This window comes from Monopterus albus, unplaced genomic scaffold, assembly GCF_001952655.1.
Source record: "Monopterus albus unplaced genomic scaffold, M_albus_1.0 scaffold1.1, whole genome shotgun sequence".
In the NCBI taxonomy this organism is placed as follows: Eukaryota; Metazoa; Chordata; class Actinopteri; order Synbranchiformes; family Synbranchidae; genus Monopterus; species Monopterus albus.
This window is the reverse complement of record NW_018127881.1, coordinates 1,848,676-1,870,739: the sequence shown is the minus strand read 5'-3', so window position 1 is coordinate 1,870,739 and position 22,064 is coordinate 1,848,676. Positions and strand designations below refer to the sequence as shown.

General features: G+C 40.3%; 1 protein-coding gene and 1 long non-coding RNA gene across 2 annotated transcripts in view; one reads left to right on the top strand and one right to left on the bottom strand.

Moving 5' to 3' along the window:
- The window catches only part of ppp1r16b (protein phosphatase 1, regulatory subunit 16B), a 74,215-nt gene extending 60,037 nt beyond the window's left edge, over positions 1-14,178 (top strand). Inside the window, exons 5-11 of the mRNA XM_020597803.1 lie at positions 2,049-2,152; positions 5,640-5,764; positions 9,425-9,550; positions 9,661-9,736; positions 10,117-10,246; positions 10,501-10,648; positions 12,516-14,178. Coding sequence (XP_020453459.1) covers positions 2,049-2,152; positions 5,640-5,764; positions 9,425-9,550; positions 9,661-9,736; positions 10,117-10,246; positions 10,501-10,648; positions 12,516-12,989 — 1,183 coding nt within the window. The 3' untranslated portion in view covers positions 12,990-14,178. The remainder of the gene's footprint in view (positions 1-2,048; positions 2,153-5,639; positions 5,765-9,424; positions 9,551-9,660; positions 9,737-10,116; positions 10,247-10,500; positions 10,649-12,515) is intronic.
- Positions 9,748-22,064, bottom strand: part of LOC109958989 (uncharacterized) — a 53,387-nt gene continuing 41,070 nt past the window's right edge. Inside the window, exons 2-3 of the long non-coding RNA XR_002274751.1 lie at positions 10,489-10,575; positions 9,748-10,157 (exon numbers count right to left, since the gene is read on the bottom strand). This is a non-coding gene — a long non-coding RNA (uncharacterized LOC109958989). The remainder of the gene's footprint in view (positions 10,158-10,488; positions 10,576-22,064) is intronic.

The following is a 22,064-nucleotide window of genomic DNA, read 5'->3' as shown; positions in this document are numbered from 1 at the left end:
CTCAGTTGTCCCACGAGCCAACCATGCTCGAAAGGACTCCTTCTTCAGCTTGACGGCATCCCTTACTTCCAGTGTCCACCACCGGGTTCGGGGTTCGGCCGGAGGTCAGATGAAACAATCACAAAGTCGATCATCGACCTCTGGTCTAGGGTGTCCTGGTGCCACGTGCACTGATGGACACCCTTATGCTTGAACATGGTGTTTGTTATGGACAAACTGTGACTAGTACAGAAGTTCAATAACAGAACACCACTCGGGTTCAGATCGGGGGGGCCGTTCCTCCCAGTCACGCCCCTCCAGGTGTCACTGTCGCTGCCCATGTGAGCGTTGAAGTCCCCCAGTAGAACAACAGAGTCCCCAGTTGGGGCATTTTCCAGCACCCCTCCCAGAGACTCCAAGAAGGCTGGGTACTCTGCACTGCCATTCGGCCCATAGGCACAAATGGCAGTGAGAGACCTATCCCCGACCTGAAGGCGCAGGGAAACGACCCTCTCGTTCACCGGGGTAAACTCCAACACATGGCGGCTAAGCTGGGGGGCTATAAGCAAGCCCCCTTATGCCCGCCGCCTCTCATCGTGGGCAACTCCAGAGGAGTACAGAGGCCAGCCTCTCTCGAGGCATTCGAGCCCCAACCCCGGGCCTGGCTCCAGGGTGGGGCCCCGGTTGCGCCATGCCGGGCGACGTCGCAGTCCTTGATTTAATTCTATTCATAAAGGGCTTTTTGAACTGCTCTTAGTCTGACTAGTCACCTAGGACCTGTTTGCCTTGGGAGACCCTACCAGGGGCATATAGCCCCCGACAACATAGCTCCTAGGATCACTCGGGTACTCAAACCCCTCCACCACAATAAGGTGGCGGTTCAAGGAGGGGAAGTTTAGTTGTGATGTCAGATATTGATGTGACCACTGTCCTCAGCTGGCTACAGTAGATGATCTGGATGGAAGCTATGAATTATTATATAAGGGAAATGAGTTTTTTCCTGATTCTAAAAATCAACATGATGCAACCTGGAGTAGCAGAAATTGATGGTAATGCACCTAACAGTAGAGAAAATGCCATGCCAACACTAAGAGAAGTGACGTGGAAAAAAAAACTACAACATTATAATAAAGAAAACAAAATCTAACCAAAATAAAGATTAGAGAATGACTTAAAGTCACGGTGTAGAAACGGCATCATCGTCCTCTTGTATTACAGCTGTGTGGAAGAAGCATTGGACATAATAAGACTGGAATGTATAGCCTAGTTGAAATTAGTCTCACAATAACATCAAGGCATATTAATAAGGCATATTTATGCAGAATCACAAACAAAGTAATCAAATTGATAATGCAGTGAACTGTTTCACTGCATTACATTAGACAAACTCACTTTAATTTTTAATTACACTTTGCTCAGAATCATTCATTTAGGCAGGTAGAACAATAACATGATATGATCATATCACCTTGATGTGATTCCAGGGAATGTTTTTCCAACGATAACACTGAATTATCTCCTCACACCAGGACATGCAGTGATTTACAAATGGCACAGACCGAACTGGTATTAAACATCTTTGTCCTGCAAATGTAATGCATAATTCAGCAACCCTGACCACAGCAGCAAAAATGCCCTTTTTATATGACAGCTGCACATACAGTACGGTAAAAGTATAGAGTCAAGTGATCTTGTACATGTAGACATTGTATTAGGATTTAATTTGATTCTCTATCTTAACTGCAAGGCCAACTTGTTTTGGACTAAAAGAATGTAATTAGCATCTTTAATTAGTGTTTTAACTTTGTCATTCCTGTCCAAGACTTTCATTTATAGATCAACAGTTTTTTTGGCATTTCACAACTGATCAGAATTCGAAACACAACCTACCTTTTCCCTATGATGATTAAATCATTACTGATGTAAACAAACCTTTATGAAAAATCTGAAAACTTCAATCATTTTTCCCCCTTTGAGTACATTTAGATCACAGATTTATATTAAACAACCTTTCCTCTGAGTATGAATATTGCATATTTGTTGAATTACTTTTCCGCTCATTTCCATAGTGGTGCAGATCTGCTGGCGGTCAACTCTGATGGGAACATGCCCTATGACCTGTGCGAAGACGACCCAACACTGGACATCATTGAGACGGCTATGGCCAACAGAGGTAGAGTATAAATGTTTGAAAGCAAACATGCACATTACTAGGGTTCCTTGAAGGAACACGTATGCATATTTTGTGCTTCTTTAAAAAAAATTTTCAGACTCATATCGTCTACTGACAGGCCGAATAAATGTCAGCTTTATTCCAGTTATGTCTAACTTATACCCCTACCACTGAACCATTACAAGCTTTGCAACCACTATAGATCTCCTACAAGATCTACTAGCAGATATGTGTGCACCAAGTTTGCAATACATCAGCAAAATCTGTGGCTGCAGGGGCTCTGAGTTGAAAGAAGAGTTAGTGAAGTGCATTAATTAGTGCTACTTAGAGGCTAGCTGTTTCTCCTTATTTCCAGTCTTTGTGCTATGCTAAGCTAACTGTCTGCAGCTTCCTATTTCCTCTACAGACATGATGGGATCAAGTGAAAGGCGTTTCTCATTTAAAGGAAGGTTGCAGTATTATTCATTCTGGGTCTTTTTTTATTTAACTGCGGCCGTTCTGACTATGGGTCATGTTTAGTTTATCCTCTCCACAGCTATTGCAGAGATGTGTTGACTTCAGCAAAATGATGACATCAAGGCAAACAAGCCTCCCAAAACTTTTCAAATAAACTTCATTTTTACATGAATCATCCCAAATGCTTGTGCCTGAGACCCATGAAAAGTAAACTAAGAAACTGCCCCACATCACTGTAACTGTAGCCAATTTCATGGCTTGTTTACATGTGTGAGGCTGCGAGTTGATATCCAGTTAGCATATTTACATGGTAGAGAAGTAGTAGCCAACAAGAGAAGGTTGAAAAAATCCTGTAATTTTCTTTGTTTGAGATGCCCTGCAGCATTGCACTAAATCCCCAAAGTTGTAGCAAAGCTGTCGGGTGGTAAACAGAAGACTGTGTGGAGGCGGAGTGGTACTGGAGAGCATCATGAGTGCTCAGTCATATTTCCCTGTTTAATTAAAAGTCAGAAAATTCCTGTTGTGATAAGTAACATACTGTAAACAAGTGCAGAGTTGTTCCTTTTAATCATTATAATGTGAGACAATATTAGATAACCACCTACAGACCCTTGGAGAGAGAAAATGGGTTTCCTAGATTACAATAGAATCTCTGGAGCTGCAGAATACAGGCAGCAGTACAGTAGGTGACAAGAATGGTCATTAAGTCAGTCAAAGGGAGCGCAGCGCTGCTAATTGATCCCATAACATCTCCAACACTGTACTGCTGGGTAAGATTCTCTCTCCAGAGATGCCACTGGGATGGGCAGATGCTCGTTCCCTTTCTCTGTCACACTGTGGCTGTCTCACCACGTGATATGCATCATCAACTGATCTGACACTTCCTTGATCCTCCTCTGTAGTGATCAGTTCATCTGAGATGAGTGATGGGAAAACGCAGACAAGTCAAACCACTGACACAGATGATGCCGTTTTCTTTCCCCAGTTAAATTCAAACCATAATGGAGGTTGATGAAGAATCACCAGTTAAAATCATAGTGTTGATAAACATTGGTGATATCACTCATACATTTTTGAGGTTTAATTTAGTTCCGACCAAGCATTGCTGTCCCTAGCTTTTGTGTAATGTGAACTGTTTTCTCTTTTTATTTTGTGACATGTTGTTGATTTGTCTTTTGTCATTGTGTTTTTGTTGTTGTGGTTTGCGAAATGTTGAAGTCTTTTCTCTACAGCTGTTATGTTTTACACTTCAGGGCCACGGTAGTTGGTCAGGTACAGCGACACATTTGCAGACATCACCTTGCAACATAATCTAATTTAGATGTTTGTAGAGCTGTTTAACGTCCTCAGTGAAGCACTAAAAGATGCATATCAACTGAGATACAATATGTTGATGTGGAAGATTGTCCACAGAGGTCTGTCTGTTATATCACTGTAAACTGTGGATTCTTAAGTCAAAATGAGACATTTGCAGAGACCTGCAGATCCTAGTTTCCTCTTTAGCAGGTCAGGGTCATTGTCATGTTACAGTTTAGGAGTCATTGCTGTCTGGTTATATTTGATAGTACTACACTGGTTGTAGTGTGACAATGGGAAATGTTTGCTGTATTTTAGTTTAAAATTTTTCATGGCATTGTTCCAGCTGTGGGGTGTCACCGTAGCTGAATATAACAGAAACAACGCAAGTGAAACTTGTGACTCTTGTAGCAGAGAAAATGTTGCTTACAGGCAGAAACAACTGAAAACAGAAGAAAATGGTAGCATTTCATTTTAGTTGACAGAGGGGGTTGTCATGTCCTGATTCTCGTGCCATTAAAAACCCTCCAGCTGTGATTCTGATTGTGAATTCAAAATGGCAGTTTACTTCATCACCCTTTTCAGTGATCACAATCACCAGCCATCACGCTGGTGTGGACCACCGCTGAGATGAGAGTGTGGCATTGGAACAGGAGTTCAGCTTTAAAGTGTCAGGTTGGAGGCTTGAGTGTTTGAGTGAATAAATTTGCCTTCACGCTTCATTGGCCCAGGTTCAAGTTACACTCATTGGTCACTTTATTAGGTACACCTGTACAATTGTATGCAATTCAATGCAACACTTCTGCCTTAATATCTGTGATTATGAAGCTTAAAGTGTTTGAGTTTTTGGTGAAATTATCAAATGTATAAATTCAATTATATGTTTTTTATTGATGTCACAGTTAAAGGTGGTGACTGATGGGCTGATTTCATTTTTGTTAATCTGGCATTTCTTTAAATTTACTGGACTGTACAGCTATGGGAGGATCAGTTGTTCACTGAAGTGTAGCGGTCACAGTATTGAGTCCTACCTGGCAGCAGGGCAGTGGATCAAGGAGAAATGTAGAGTCGCTGTGACAGACAATCATCTGCAGTTCAACAGGGCTGAACACCAAAATATGGAAGAACGAACTGCATGAAAGTGAAGTACTGTTTGGACACCCATGCAAAAAATAAAAATTCTTTCAGCTTTTTAAAATCCAGATATAAATGTTGTACACAGCTCGATCTTGATCTTAAAGTTAGTGCACCCATTTCTCAGGAAATAATTGCAAGGAAAAACTGAAGACAAATTACATTGACTTTTTTTTTTAAACTCTGTGTTCTGAATTACTCATGTCTGCCTTTGGACCTCATGTATCTTTTAGATTACTGTGAAGTTGTCACATGAAAACTTTTTGGAACTTTAAATTTTCTGTACCTGCTGAGAAGTTTTTATGGTGACATCTTGAATCTCGTAGAAAACCTCCAGAGTAATTTCCAAAAAAGAAGAAAAATTGCCATCCATCAAGAAAATGAAGCTCCCTCCCTCTATGAAATTCACCTTTGAACCTAGTTTAATGTGGAAGCATTATGTTGTGTCCCCAATCTATCCTACTTGAGCTGCTTCTCTCTCCCTCTGTGTGTCTATCTGTAATAAACCTGGCCCGTCAGCAGGCTGCAGTTGTTTATTAAGGCTCTCAGGATCCCATGTGATCACCACTCTTTTTTTTTTTTTTCTGTGTTTGATTGACAGGTATCACCCAGGAGATGATCAACGAGACACGAGCGTCAACGGAGAGGAGGATGCTGGGAGACATTCAAGAACTGCTGCGACAGGGAGAGGAGGTCAACCAGCAGGACTCTCAGGGAGGCACACTGGTAGGAGACTGTGTTTAACCAGCTCCAACACTTTACCTTTGTAAAGTGCATTACCACATCACAGTGAGTGGTAATGATGATGGGTCAGCGGCCATGTTTAGATCATTCCAAGCTGCTACCACAGCAACCGGGTGCATCCATAGATTCGTGCAGGTTATTCAGACCGTGACACTATTAAAGCAAATAGCTTGAGAAACCCTTGAAAGTAACGATCTGAAAATCGAACTCGCTTTAAATAAGGTGCGAAAGGAGCCGGCACTTTAAATAAACTGCTTTCTAGCTCTTTTTTTTCGCACTCTTCACACAATTATTTCTGTCGTGTCTCGTGAAGAACCAAGTTCAACACTGTTAATGTCTTCCAGAGGGTACTGCCAGAAAATGTGCACCATTTTTTCCATATATAAAATGATACTGCGTCTCCCCCTTCTCTATGAAAGCTACCTTTTTAAATTGCCTTGAGTGCTGCCATTAGAAACAACTATAAAACCTGTGGTCAGACGACACAACCTACAGTACAAAATAGTTCTAAACCAAATGTTCATAGCAAGAGGTTTTTTCTAGGCTACGTAATGTTTATTCCCAGATTGTATCTTTTTATATAATTTACATCGACTTTACTTATTGTAAGTAGTGGGTCTGCATAAAATTTGAACCAAACTTAACTCTTTCCTACCACGATCTGGTTATCCAAGTAGAATCACGACTGCTGAGACAAAACAGAGGAGCTATAAAACTTTAAAAGTTAAGGAGGCATTTAGAGACTCATTCCTATCAAATCAGCTGTATGATTTTAAAAACTGAACACTGAATACACCTTAGTAGGGATGGGCAGTGATATTCGAATAATCATTACATTTAAAACATTGGATATTTTGTGCAACTATGGTTTTGTCTTTAAAAACCAAGAGCTGCTGCTTTCCCTTACTTTTAAACTGGCGCCTGGAAATAACATGGTAGTGAGGTCAGTATGTCATTTTACTACAGTGCCAAATACAAACAGCAGAGATCCCATCTTGTAGTTGCTGTAGGTTTACATCAGTAAAGTAAATAAATAGTTCTAAGAGACTATGTATGGCACAGCTGTCATTTCTCTGCACCATTCAACCATCTGTACCACTGAACTGAGACTATTTAGACACAATAGATACTCCTGAACAAATGTTTTTTTACTGAGACTTTTCAGAGTCCACTGGGTCTGCACTGTCCACCTGCTCGCCCTTTATTTATTACCAAACTGTTCAAATAGGTCCGAAGTGTAGAAACAGAAGTGCACATGAGGATAAAAGCAAAGAAACTGTATTGTATGTACTGATAGACAGCCACAGTCATTTTTAATGGGGAGGTGTCCCTATTAAAGTGGTTACTGGATTAGTTTAGAAGTTCAGAGGCCTGATAACATAGGGTAGGAAATAAAAAAATTCTTAGCATATAATTTGTTAAGCAGAGCGATAATATCAGATGCCATAATGAAGTATTTATCATACATCAGGGATTTAGTTATGCTTGGGAAACTTGGTGACAGATCACTGGATGAAAATAGCTATTGCATGGTAGTAGCCCAAAATAACCCAGTGAAGCTTTAAAGTCTTAACACAGATTGATTGAGCTGCTTGTCCCTCGGCTTTATGCATCCTGTTAATCTTCACTCGAGTGTGATGAAGCAAAGTAGAGCATGCCTTATTAAAATCTCTGGCAAATATGAGAGGAAGAGAGCTGGAAATGGGAGGACGTTTTGTTTTCCACTGAAATACATTGTGTCACTGTTGTTATGTGCAGGAACAATGATTTTCATCTCTTGTGTTTGTGTGGTGATAAAACTGAGGTGAAACTGTTGATTTATGTAAATTAGGGCTGCAACTAATGACTGTTTCTATCAGTCTAATCAACTATTGAAACAAATAATTGCTGCTGTGCGACACTGTATTGCTTTGACTATGTATGTTTGGGTGTTTATTTTGTGTGCGTGTGTTACTCTGCTGTCTGTGTGTGTGTCCTACTGTGTGACACAGTTGGTGTGGTACCATGTTAATTTTAATGTTTGTTTTAAGCAATTAAAGTGTGTGCCTCACCCTTTTCCCTTGCTAAGCGGCGTTAACCAATAGCAGTAACCAGTAAAAGTTCTAAATGTGTGTCTATCCAGTAGCTGGATAGCTTGGCGGTTAACACCACTGACTGTGGTACGGCAGATCGGGGTTCGATTCTCTGTCAAGGCATGATAGATTGTGGGAGGCAAGATAGAGGGGAGGTAAGGTGGGTGGGGAGATGGACAGGAGGTGAGGTGGGCGGGGAGATAGACAGGGGAGGGAAGATAGAGGAGAGGTAGGAAGGAAAGTAGAGGGGAGGTGAGATAGACAAAAGAGGTGTCTCCTCCCTCCTTTTTCATAGAAGTCTTGGTTTCTTTTGGCCTTGTGCACTCTATCGGGGTCCTACTGTAGGAGTAGTAGTAGTAGTAGTGGAGGCAACAGTGGTGCGGTGGCTCCCCACCAGAAGGTTGACGGTTCAAATCTCAGTGCCTCCAGTCCATGTGTCGAAGTGTCCTTGGTGAAAACACTGAACCCCCTCGTTGCCCCCGATGGTTAGAGTCATCGGTTGAGTCGGTGCCACAGATGGCTGCCTCGGTTCTGTACCGGAAACAAATTCCTTGCGTGTAACATACTTGGCCAATAAAGGTGATTATCCTTAACAAAATGATGTATTTTATAAGAAGCATCACCATATCAAGTGCATGCATCTGAAGCCCTGAGGCTGTGATGTTCCTCTGCTGGCTACAGTACATCCTAATTTACACCTGAGGATCAATAACGTTTGATCTCACGTTGTGTGCTTATCTCTCTCCCTCTTCAGTAACATGCCGGTGTGTAATATAACTAATACTAATACAGAACACATCATCTTCCCCTCCAGAGATCAACATTGCCAGTTACTCAAACTCTCCAGGAATAGAAATCTTTCGCACCTGCTTGTTATTTTAGGCCCGTTGTGTTCAGACCCAGATGTTGTTCTCCTCACTAGCCAGACTTTAAGTGGGGTCTCACTGTAGGTTATTAACATAGCAACCAACCCTGCATGGCAAATCATCAGGCTTCATCACTGACACAGATGAAAAGAAGAGCAGCTCTGCCTTCATTTTACCTGTGTGTACCTATCATTCATTCTAGTCCAGTCCAATCTAATCTACCCAACCTCAAATTTGTATTAGATGAAGAGGGAAAAAAAGTATACAATGGTTTACCAATAAGTCAGATAATTGTTTTTATCTTTTTGCATTTTTATATTTGCTTATTTTGCTCATTTTATCCCTGATTATTTTCACCTCGCTGCTGTTCCAGTTTATCCTATAGTATATATCTTCTGTCTGGTTTCTTGAACTCTGTTGTATTTCCATTCTTTCAAGTTGCTTCATAATTTTTGGACATCTTAATAAAGCCTTTTCACAATTTTGTGGCCCAAATTTGACAAAACATAGAGGTCCCCAGTGACACACCCACATCCCCAAACATGCTAGCAAGTGATTATCTAATGTTGATTTTGCAAATATTTTGTAGTCAGTTGTACATCATCCTTTAGCATCTAAACTAACCCTATGCTAAATATTGTGCATAGAGCATATCTACACTGCACTGGAAAAAATAAATCATTGTTTCTCCCCTGTCCCTGTAGCTCCATATTGCAGCGGCAAATGGCTACGTGCAGGCTGCAGAGCTGCTGCTGGAGGGGGGAGCGCGCATGGACCTGAGAGACTCAGATGGATGGCAGCCTCTTCATGCTGCAGCATGCTGGGGTCAGGTAAGGTAAACAACAGGAAACAGTTAACACACACACACACACACACACACACACACACACACACAGGTGTCGGAACCCGTTAATGTAATTTACTACTGTTGCTGCTACAGATGCATGTGGCAGAGCTGCTGGTGTCACATGGAGCCAGTCTCAATGCCAAGACCTTCCTCGAGGAGACTCCCATTGGTATATTAACTCTTCCTTCAACACTTATCAATACACCTGGTGGGGGGTTATGAAAACATCAAATCTCAGCAGCGTCTCACTTGCTGCTTGTTTAGTCAGTGCAAGTTGAACACAGTTAATGCGGATTTAAATATTCCTGAAGGGAACTCTAGCCCAGTTTGTTATTTTTTATTAATGTCAGCATGCATATTTTTGGCAGTACTGGCAAACTGGCAAATTGGAAGAGGGCAACAGGAGTAGCATTGCTTTGAAAAACAATATGAACACAGTTGTATAATCCAGGTTTTGTGATTTTCATTTGTAAGAGTTTCCAAAGCACAGCAGACGGTTTCATGTGAAGGAAGCTGATTTACCCTGTTCTTCATTCATATACCTTTAAGATCTGTGCGAGGATGAGGAGTTCAGAGCCATCTTGTTGGATCTGAAGCACAAACATGACATTATAATGAAGTCACAGCTCAAACACAAGACATCACTGTGTAGGCGAACGTCCAGCGCAGGCAGTCGTGGGTAAGTGCTGCCACCTGCTGGTGCTGGAAGTGTCACTACAGATGGTGTTTGTCAGTTTATTATGTGGTTCCTTTTTTGAAAGCTGAGCAAATCTTTGATTTTTACAATTAAAAGAATGACACTAAAGGATTTAAAGTGAGGCAAAATCTAGAAAGAAGTATTATTCCACTTCAGTTAAGTTTAATTTATTCTTATTTGGTGATGTTTCTTTCACTGTTGCTTTATCTCAGTGTGATCTCTACCTGTGTCTACAGAAAAGTGGTGCGGCGAGCCAGCCTGTCTGACAGACACAACTTGTGTCGTAAGGAGTATGAGACGGAGGCCATTGTCTGGAGGGGAGGGAGGGAGGAGGAGGAGGAGAAAGAGAAAGAGTCTGATCAGGAGAATAACCAAGTGATGGATGTAAGTATTCTGATAATCATCTTATGTTCTTATGGCTAGTTTTTTTTTCAGAATGACAGTTTCTTTTATAACAATTTTAAGCTTCTGTTTTTAGAGTTTATTTTCTTGTTTGGTGGTGGGTTTTTTCCCCTGCATACAAGTTGTTACAAGACGTGGCTTTGAGATATTTTCAGAACAGATAAAGGGGCTTTTGATTTCTGAAACATGATCTCTCCCACTTAGCAGCCTAAATGTCAGATTTAGTGAAGGTGTATCTGAGTTAAAGAACAGGAGCTTCCTCTAACACAAAGTCACAGGAAATCACACAGGAAGAAACCCACAATGGAAAAAAGCTGCAATACGATCCTCCACTAACGCTGCAGTCAATGCACAAGAATATAACATAGTCACATATTGTTCAAATGAACGCCAGCCATCTACAGTTGCTTTTCCTCTACCGGAAGAAAATCGCTGTTTTGCCCTAATGGACCTTTTTCCACAGCCAGCATTCTGAGTAGCTAACAACATAATGAATTTTATTACAAATTGCCTTTCAAAACACCCAAGGTCACTTCACAATAATGTAGAACCAAACAATAATAGAAAGCAAAAGTATAAATTAAAAACAACTAAATATGATCAGTATAAATTGAAAACAATGAAATATCTAAATGTTGATATTAAATGATATGATATTCGATGAAACTGTCAAAAGGACACTAATAATAAAATCAAATTAATAAGAACAAATGGGATATTGTCCAGTTAAGTAACACCGCTGGACATCGTCATTATTAAACATTAAAAGCTGTCTTAAAAAGATGGGTCTCTAAACTTAATGTTTAGAGACCCATAGCAGTGGTGGAAAGTAACTACGTACATTTACTCAAGTACTGTACTTAAGTGCAGTTTTGATGTACCTAAACTTTATTTTCACTTTGATACTTCATACTTTGACTTCACTACATTTTAGAGGCAAATATTGTAATATTTACTCCACTACATTTATTTTATAACTTTAGAGCAGGGTTGTCAACCTCAACCTTACGCATTTTAAGCTTTCAGGGGCCACATAAAATGATCCAGGCCTTGAGTTTGACATGTGCAATAGTGTATCCGTAAATATAATACAGTGATTTACAGGAATGTGAAATGTTCCATTCTGCGTAATGAGTACTAATACTTTTATTAAATTAACATTTTGAATGCAGGAGTATTTTTACACTGTTGTATTGCTACATTTACTTAAGTAAAGAATTTGAGTACTTCTTCCACCACTGAGCCTTAGATTGTTTGGAAGCTTGCTCTATCACCCATAGTCACTAACCTAGCATCTGGCACCACAAGAAGAGCAGCGACTGTAGAGCGCAGGTCTTGAGGTGCGGTTTAATTAAGTGTCCCACTAAACACTCAGCAACCATGCACAATACCATGATCCTGGCTCACATAAAAGGAATACCGCCATCATGAGTGTTTTCAAATACACCTACTATGACATGCTGTGAAAAAGGTCCGTTATGCAGTCGCTATTGTTCGCCCTATTCAGTAAGGTGAGCCACTTTCTCTGCAGATTATCAGAAGGCTTCCAGTGAGGTATAGCAAACCATGAGCTGAAAAAGCTTCATGCTAAGGCAGGTTGTGGAACAATACACCAGGGAATTTCAGCTTTTTGTCACGATTTAACTCCTGGAGTACACTGAACAAAAGTGCCTGAGGGGACACTTTCTTTTAATGTAGCAAAAAAAAAAAGTATTTGAGGTTAATAACTTGGGCACTAGGATCAAAGATATCTGATCTAGTCTGCCCTAAATCAGGCCTTCATGTATTTGATTACCTATAAAAGAAGCCTTATAGAGGGATTAAAGCAATCCTTATTGATGTCCTGCAGGTCAAGCCCGTTGTAACTGTGGATCTGCCAGACAAGCCCAAGCTCCCCACCATCCTCAAAGATGGCAGCAGCAAACAGAACGGCCTCATCCCCATGACAACATCAGTGCCACAGCAGCCGGCCTCCAATGGCAACGTGCAATCGTCCGATAAGGGTGTTGTCATCACCACCCAGCCCGCCCAGGAGGAAGTCTTGACCAGAGAGCGCGCTCAGACTCTGTCGGAGCTCAAGAAACAGAGGGCCGCCGCCAAATTGTTGAATCACCCCTTGTTCAACGGCCACCTAGGTAATGGCTCCACAGACGCCACTGCTGATGCCAAACCCAACTCTGAGGACCCCCGCATGCCGCAGGTTTCCTCTAATGGCAGTGCGGTTTACTACACGCCAGCCAGCGGCGACCCACCCCTCCTCAAGCTGAGACAGCCAATAGAGGAAGAACAGTCGAAGGTGCGGACCTGCTGCTGCATGTCATAGCGCTGTAGTCACTGTTTGCACAGAGGAGGGAAGCAAGCAATGTACTCTAGGGGGGAGGAAAGCAAGAGGGGCTGTCCTGTCTTTTAACATCCTCCCCTACTTTGAAACTTCCTCCAGAGGAGATGGGGGGAGGCTGATGAAGGTCTAGAAACGTTTCCATTCACCTCCCTGTCACGACTCCTGTTGCAACTGAAGAAACCTCCCAAATGGAAGGATGTTTCAGCTGTAGCAGAGAAAAGGGACCGAGCAGTGCCACTGTTTTCCTTCAGATGCCACCTGGACTAAAATTCGTCTCCTTACAAGACATGCCAAATGTATAGAAAGAGCACGAGAAGCTATTTCTCTGTCCCTGTGTACCTTTGAGAATCAAAGGGTGGACAGTTTTTAAGCTTTTTGCCTGGAAAGGGTCAAGTTTTGAATCAGGAGAGTGGAGACAATCCCAAGGTACTGCATGCTCTGCCCTCAGAGAGAAAAATGAGAACCTACAAATGGATGGTTATCACATAAATAAACATTTCCTTTATGAAACCACAACGCCCATCCTTTTCACCATATTCTTGCCATTTTCAAAATGTGCATGAAGGCCAACACAGAGCAGCCCAGATATATTGTGTTGCATCGTGTTGCATCAAACTGCTGAACGTAGCAAAAAAAGAGACTAGGTATCTTCTTCCATGTTGAAATACGGTCTGCACAGATTAAGGGAAGGAACGCCATTAAACAGTGTTAAAATATTCAGGAAGTGTACTTCTACCATGAGAGACAACAGGAAAGAATATTACTCTGCACTGTTGTTTGACTGTCACTGTGTTCCGTCAACAACTGTCCTCTCATATCAATCCTAACCTGACAGCTCACATTCTGATTTATACATTATCCACTTTGTGCTCACTCACATAGATAATTTAAGCGGACATCTTTGGAAATTACTGTACATTTCTTTATTTATGAAATTAATGTAATGTGTAAAATACATTATGGTTCCTAAAGTTGAGTGTATTTATTACTTGGATGTTGTGTGGAGAATGTGAATGCAATATAAGATGAGCTGGAGAATCGTCTGGCAAAGCACCTTCAGCATGGAAACGGATGAAGTGAAGTAAAGGTTACTGTCTGCTATATGTATACAATATTAAAAATACAAACAAACCATCCTGCTGGGATGGATTCATATTTGTGTCACTACAAATAACAGTGTTATTTGTTTGTTTTGCTTTTTACTGGTGGCCATTGTGTGGCTTTGTCTCCCAGTCACTGTATTTATCTCAACAAAAATTGGAAATGTTATGTAAATATTTTTCTGAAGATACAGACGTGTTGTGTAGCGAGCCAGCAGTACTAGAGTATGTCAGATGTCCTGCAATACATCATAGGTTCAGCATAAAATATACTCTTGCCATTCCAAAACAAGCACCAGAATAGTTTGACATTTTGGGAAATATGCGCTTTCTGCCGAGAGTTAGATGAGAAAATTCTCGTGAGTGCAATAAATGTGTAAATCGGGAGGAAACTGCTCTGGCTCTGTCCAGAGGTAACAAAACCCACCTGCAAACACCTCTGAAGCTCACTAATCGACACATTATATATAGTCTGTTTAATTTATATAAAAACCAATGTTGTTGATACAGTATGTACCAGACTATTTCCTGGCAACATGCAGAGATGCCAACAAGTAGACCAGTACACAACATCAGTACACAAGTGTCTCTACAATTAAATGTGTTCATTAGTACGTACTGGAGGTACTGCTATGCAGGATCTTTTTTTTTTTTTTTTACCTTTCTACAGAGCCAGGTTAGTTGTTTGTCCCCATTTCCTGTGTCTGTGTTAAGCTAAGCTAACCAGCTTCATGTTAAACAGACAAATATAAGGCTGGTATCAAACTCTCAACAAGAAAGCAAGAAAATGAATTTCCTACATCTTAAACTCTTTCATTAATCTAAGAATAGCTTCACGTATCTCCTTGTGAGTGCCAAAGTCTTCCATGAAAACCACCTATAAGGCCATTATAGACATTTAACAGTCAAACAAACATGATTACCCTGAACGCTACTACCATTTTATCCCGATAGCATCAGCTGAACTGTAGAGTTTCAAATACAGATGAGTTTGTAAATACAGTATGTTTAAGTATCCCCTTATCTGATCAAATGAACTGCATTTACATGATGATGAGCAGTCTTAGTGCACATTTGGTTGCCAAGGGGGAAATTCAGACTATGTGAAATTTGTCCAGCAGTTTGAGAGTCTGACTGGAAAGTTGCGCGTACCCAGGTGTGCTGCTGGTCAGAGTTTTTCTGTGCAACCTTTCTACAAAGGTCAGTTTTTAATTTTGGGCTCTCGTAGAAAGAAGTTTGCTCAGAAGGAGAGTACCGCTTCCCATATTTTTGGTTTCTTCTGTTTTTTGTTTTTTTTTAAAGAAGTGTCCAAAGCAGGGACGTAATCTTATGAATCAGCTCAAGTTTATTGAACTTCAGTTCACATTTGTTCCAGTTGTTGCAAACAGCCTTAAATTTCAGATCTGCTTTCATAGTAATAAAATTCAACCAAACCGAAATGTAATTTTGAACTATGACCTTGTCAGTATTAGCCCGTAAGGGACCAGTCGCCTGTTAAAAACTAACCTGTGTTGTCACGGTGCAAGGTCAAAGCTTGCGGTTGCTTGCAGGCCTCACCATCTACAAGGATAATATTACAAACAAGAAAAACTACTGATGTTGTAATTACTGGAATATACTGACAGTTGCATTAACATATTTTGAATAAATTGTATATTTTGAGAAGTTTATACACAGTCTGGTCTGAATTAGCAAATATGTTTGTGGTGCACAATTAAAAGGTACAATAGATTTTAGGATTAGTGCGTCCTGCAGGTCTGAGACGATGTGTCATACATTTTAATTATCTCAACTATTGTAGGACTGTCGCAGTGAAGGAATTTCCCCTGTGGTCATTTAGGGTGCTCAACACTGCAGTATGTCCATTTTTTTGTCATTGTTTTTGCCAATTACATATTTTATCCTGATTTTACTGCTACATAAATGAGCGCAGCACAGTCTTAATGACCTAAGAGGACAGTCTGTTTGGCACAAAAATATTGAATCACTGAAACAGATGAGAACTAAACAGTCATTTCCTTTAGCATAAAGAATAAATGTCCATATTTCGACCTGAGTTTCCACATGCTTGTTGCATGCCAGGAAAACTAACATGTTAAACTTGTGTAATTCCAGACAGGATCAGAGAGGGGTAACAATGTTCTCAGCAGCATTGTGTGCCTATTGCACAAGTACACTTATAAGTAAGCTCCAGTGCCTGTAGGTCTTGCTCAAAGAAATGAAAGTCAATGAAACTATAGCTTAGCACAAGCTCTGATGCCATGTTAGCAAAGTCACATGACTTCTCAAATACCCAATCATAGATCAGGATGCAGTGATCTCTAAACTGTAAGCACCCCTTGTGAAAACCACCCAAAGGTCAGCGTTTAGACAAACTGATCCTGCTAGTTTTAATTGGGATGCATTTATGATATGTTTGTTTTTCAAAAAAATATTCTTATATCGTTTAAAATACTCTATATTCATTATTTCAGTCAAATGTTCAATTGTCCTGCTGAGGAAATGTGGTTCATAAAGTGGGACAGTACAATTTGCCTTATGTGGGACGGTTCTGAACATGTTTGGTCAGGAAAAAATGTGCATTGATTGTGCAATGCCAATGGTTATTTACAAGATTTTAGTCTTCTAATGCATTATGTATTATGTATTAATTCAGTGAAATATATCTCACAATGACAAATGAGATAAATAAGATGATGGCTCCGTGACATGCAAGGACTGCTTGTTTTCAGATAAATAATGAGCTTATTTCTGCAGGTTGTTGTTTTTACACCTACGCATTACAAGTTATTCAGTCACTAACCATAATGCAGTTTGTTGTAAACAACTGTTTTACACGGGTTCGGGTTGAATATGTTGGCTCAAGGTTTTATATGTTGCCTTCAAACATGCATTTCACAGTTGTAACATCTTACCTGTTTAGTGAATGAGATTTAACAATTTTACATTTTAACTTTGCAATTCACACCAGGTGTATAAATGTTTTGCATGACAGATACAATATATGCTACTTAAGTGCTTTGTAAAAACTGCATCCAAACTATCATACTCTGATTCGCCATGGAACGTCTATTCTTACAGGTTTTGTAACAGCAGTTACATTATAAGTAAAACTGTCGAACATGTCAGTAGCGTGGTATTGCAATATTATTATTGCGACAGCCTTACTTGAGATGTGAATAACACCCTCAAATGTGGATGCATGAGAGAAATTAAGTACTCCTGATGTTGATCGTCTGTTAAGAAAAATGGAACAGTGAGCATTTAACATCTCACCTTTTCACTGTTTCTCGGTTGGTGCCTATTTCTTACATGTTCTAGTGGATTATAAGTAAAACTGTCGAACATGTCAGTAGCGTGGTATTGCAATATTATTATTGCGACAGCCTTACTTGAGATGTGAATAACACCCTCAAATGTGGATGCATGAGAGAAATTAAGTACTCCTGATGTTGATCGTCTGTTAAGAAAAATGGAACAGTGAGCATTTAACATCTCACCTTTTCACTGTTTCTCGGTTGGTGCCTATTTCTTACATGTTCTAGTGGATATACCAAATACAGGTCATATCTGCCATGTGAAGGTTACTAACAGTTTATTTAAGAGACATCTGCCTTCTCTGCCCTCCTAGAGGTCCTTTCTGTTCTGTGACAGGCAGGAGCTGGACTGTCCTTCACCACATAGCTGTCAGGGTCTTGGCCCAGCTTCAGCTACTTCCTTCAAAGATTTTCTGTTTTTTTTTTTTCCCTCTCTCTTTTTCTGAACTTCCTCTCATTCAGTGGCTCTGGGGTCAGCAGGATCCAATGCTTCTACAGGCTGCACCCAGCTGTCATCCATCAGACGGACAGAGCGGCTGGGTTACAGAAGCAATATAAATGACATTTTAAAAATAGTAATAGTATAGTTTGGGCTACAGTTTCTGGTACTTTTTTAACCTGGCAGGCATTTTTTCATTGCCATTCTGCATGTTGATATTCTGCTTAGTGACTGTTTAGATGACTTGTTGGCATAGACATACAGTAGTCTGTCTTTTAAAGAGAAACATCAGTATTTACAGTATTATGCTCTCATAAAACATTACTTACTGGCTAATATTAGCACAGAGATTTGAAAAACAAACCAGAAGGACAAACATTAACTAATTTGTCAAACACTGACAGTGGGTTACAGTCCTTGATGTGTGTTGAGCAAATGTTAGAAGAAGTCAGCCTTTCATTTGAAGCTTGTTCTGGGCACAGACAGTATGTCTAAGGCATATAGACAGAGAGGAGAACAATGGTGCTGAAAACACATTATCTGCGCTATATTAACCTCCTCTCCGTGGCCTGGCTTTGCTATTGTGCCTGAGCTACACTGATCCCAGGCCAGCTGGCTCTAGTCCCAGTACTTCAGTTCTCTTCACCCGAAGGGTGAAATGGATCAGTGCCAGAAAGAGCATACAGACACAATAGTGACCATTCTTCTGGATACATAAGTGGAGTGATGCTGAAGAGAGGCACTGAAGGACAGCTGGGAGTTGGGATAAAGTAGCAAAATAAATCAATGCCAAACGTTGTTTTCACATTGACCACACAATAGAAAAAGGGAGGTGCACAGTGATGAAAGAAAGAAGGTATGCAAATGAAGGGTGGATGGCAGGCCTGCGCTGGGAGGAGGGCGCGGCTACTGACCATCCTGCCAATTTGTTAGAAGACAGACAGAGGAGCTGCACAAAAAGAAGGATGGAAGAATGGCTCAGTGGGTAAGAAAGTCAGCCCGGTTCCCAGGATTTGTTCAACTAAATCATGTTTAAAGGAGTTGATGTATCGACTGAGGGATTTACACTCAGACATCAAACTCAGTTGCTCACTCTTAGAAATGAGACAGCATTTCAGGCCAACAACTAAGGCTGGGTGATATGGCTGAAGTATCTTTAGTACATTGGCATTCTGGAAATGTCATGTCAGGCCACCACTTTGGTCCAGACTGAAATATCTGAACAAATAATGAATAGATTGCAGTTAGATTTTTGTACCAACATTCCTGGTCCGCAGAGGATGGATGCTAATTTGGTGATTCCTCGCCTTTTTCTTACTGCCAGCATGAGGTTGACATTTGGTGAACCCTACTTCTACCACTACCACCATCAGATCAAAATTTTAACTTCACCAATCGACTACTAATATTCCCATCAGCCTCAGCTGTATTCTGTGTTTAGTGATAATTAACTACTATTACCCTGCTAACATGGTAAACAATTATGTACCAAACATAAGCATATTTGTGTTTTTACTGTCATGCATTTAGCTCAAAGCACCACTGTCCCAAATGGTAAACACCTGCAGATGGGTTCAACTGTTGTGTGTTATCAGACAAATCTCTTCACATGTGGAAAAAACCCATTACATTTCCAATTAGCTTTTGATTACAGATTGTTAGAGATGGCAAATTTACAAAACAGAACTTAGTAAAACAGCAGCACAATCTATATTATCACAATACGATTTACAGTAACCGAAATTTAAATTTAATAAAGAAGCAGCAGCTACAAGTGGTCATTACAGGATAATACAAATACTTGTGCTAAAAAGTAGCCAAAGTAAAGAAAATTCATAAAGTCAGTGAACTGGCTCACTAAAGCCAGTTACACTGTAAAATCTATGCAGTTCACCAACATTAGCTGTCAGCTACAGGCCATACCTGACAGACTGGCTGTGGCACCAAAAGCCCCCAAGTGCTTTGAATCGGGGAAAGGTGTTTTTAATTACAATTTCAACTTTCTGTTACAAGTCTAAAAACATGTTATTTGTTCTATAAAAAGTTTGCCTTGCTTTAAATGAGGGGCCCCCTGGTGGTCTGTGATGGTGCTGCAGGTGGTCCCTGACCATGCATTCAATATTGTAGCTTCACTGAAGGAATCATTATTTTATTTTATTTTATTTTATTCTGTTTTTACCATATATTTTACCACACATTACCATATTACTTTTTGTTTTTGATTAAGCAAATTCATATAAATGTATAGCTTTTGGAGAAGCCAAAGTGATTTTCAGGATTTTCTACTTAACAGCAGTGGTCCTCAGGTTACTTCTTAGTCAGAATGCTGGTCCCTGGGTCACTGTTAGTTGAAAACCCCTGATTTACATAAAGAAGGAAATGTTACAGTTCAAAACCTGATTCACTAGTTTCAGGCAGACCTACAAGGCTTCTCTCCTTCAGCCTGTAAAATACCCTTAATAAAATGACAGTGTGGGGGTTTTTTTGTCCCGTTGCTTCTCCTTCTGTCCCCTAACTACACAGCGCAATACAAAATCACAACCAATCTTCAGTGATATGCAGTGACAGCACTGACAGCAAATCATTCATGGGAAACATGACGAAACACCGATCCTACATAATTTTCAATTAGAGGAAGGAAGTAGGAGTGTGTGTTTGCCAAAGACTCCTTTGGCAATAGCGTGGGAAGTGATTATGAAATCTGTCAGTGAGCAGAGTGACAACATGCTGCCCACATCAAACTATTCAGTGAGCAATGACGTTATAAGAGGAACAAAGCGGATTTGTAATTTTATGAAGCAAGGAACACACTGTACTGACTCATTCACTTTTTTAAAAGGAAATCTAGTCTACACCAGTGTGGACAAAATAACCAGAACATGTTTATACTCTGAGGACATTTAAAATGGCAAACTACAGCCTTAAAAATTACTGACACAGTCACAGCTAAAATCTAACACAATATGCTTCACTAAACTGTTCATTATGTCCACTATCTGTTCATTAACTAACTGCAGTGGTGAGTTCGATGCTGCTCTCTATGAGTCATCTTGAAAGCTATATGAACCACTCAGCCGCTGAGCAAGAAACCGTCAAATTAACATACAGCTAAGTTTAGTTGAAAAGTGGAGGCCAGTAGTAGCGGTTTCAAGTGGTTTAACATGTGACCCTTTTTTTAACAAACCAATGTTTTACTTGTGATTTATCATCACATGTTATGGCCTAGGTGCATTCACGTATTATAAGTATTTCAACTGAAGATGAATTTTTTTTTTTATTAGCATGTTTTATTTGAAGGATTTTTTTTTTACACTTGAAAAGATTAGTATTAGACATTATACAAACTATTACAAATAAGATGTAAAATTTATCATTTTCTTTTTCATCCATTTAATTCTTTTCACATCATTTTTCAACTAAATTTAGTCCAGTTTCTACCTACAGTAGATGTGTGAATGTCTTCTGAAAGACCACCAGAGCAAAGCCATCCAACAATCACTCCAACAAAATGTGGGACATTCATTTTTTGCTTGGTCTGAAAATTTACACCCACATTATGGTATAAAAGTATGACTTCTGACCTAAACTATAAAATATTTCTGGGCAATACCCTTTGCCATTTCATTTTCTATGTGGCACTGTACTTCTTCCCTTATTTCCATCTGTGGGAGGCAGCAGAAGTCAAAGTTCACATATCTGTCTCATACTCTGATATGGAAATGTCCTCTCTTACAGTAAGTGACATTTATATTCAAATCAAATCAAATCAAATTTTATTTGTATAGCGCCAAATCACAACAAAAGTCATCTCAGGACATTTTACAAAGTAAGGTCTAGACCTTACTGTTATCAATATTATTACATAGGGGAAAACCCAACAAATCCCCCTTGAGCAAGCACTTGGCGACAGTGAGGAGGAAAAACTCCCTTTAACGGAAGAAACCTCCGACAGACCCCGGCTCTTGGTGGGCGGCCTTCTGCCTCGACCGGTTGGGGTGAGTGGATAGAGGAGAGACAAAAGAAGAAAAGCAACAAGACACAACAATCAAACACTGATCAGGTCGATGTGGCTGGTGACTGCTCGTCAGAGATGTAGAGCTCCAGGGCAACCTGCAGAAAGGCACAGGGAGTGAGAGAGGGCAAACTATGGGTGTGAGGAGACACACAGTAATGTGTAATGGTGGCATATAGAAGCATAGGG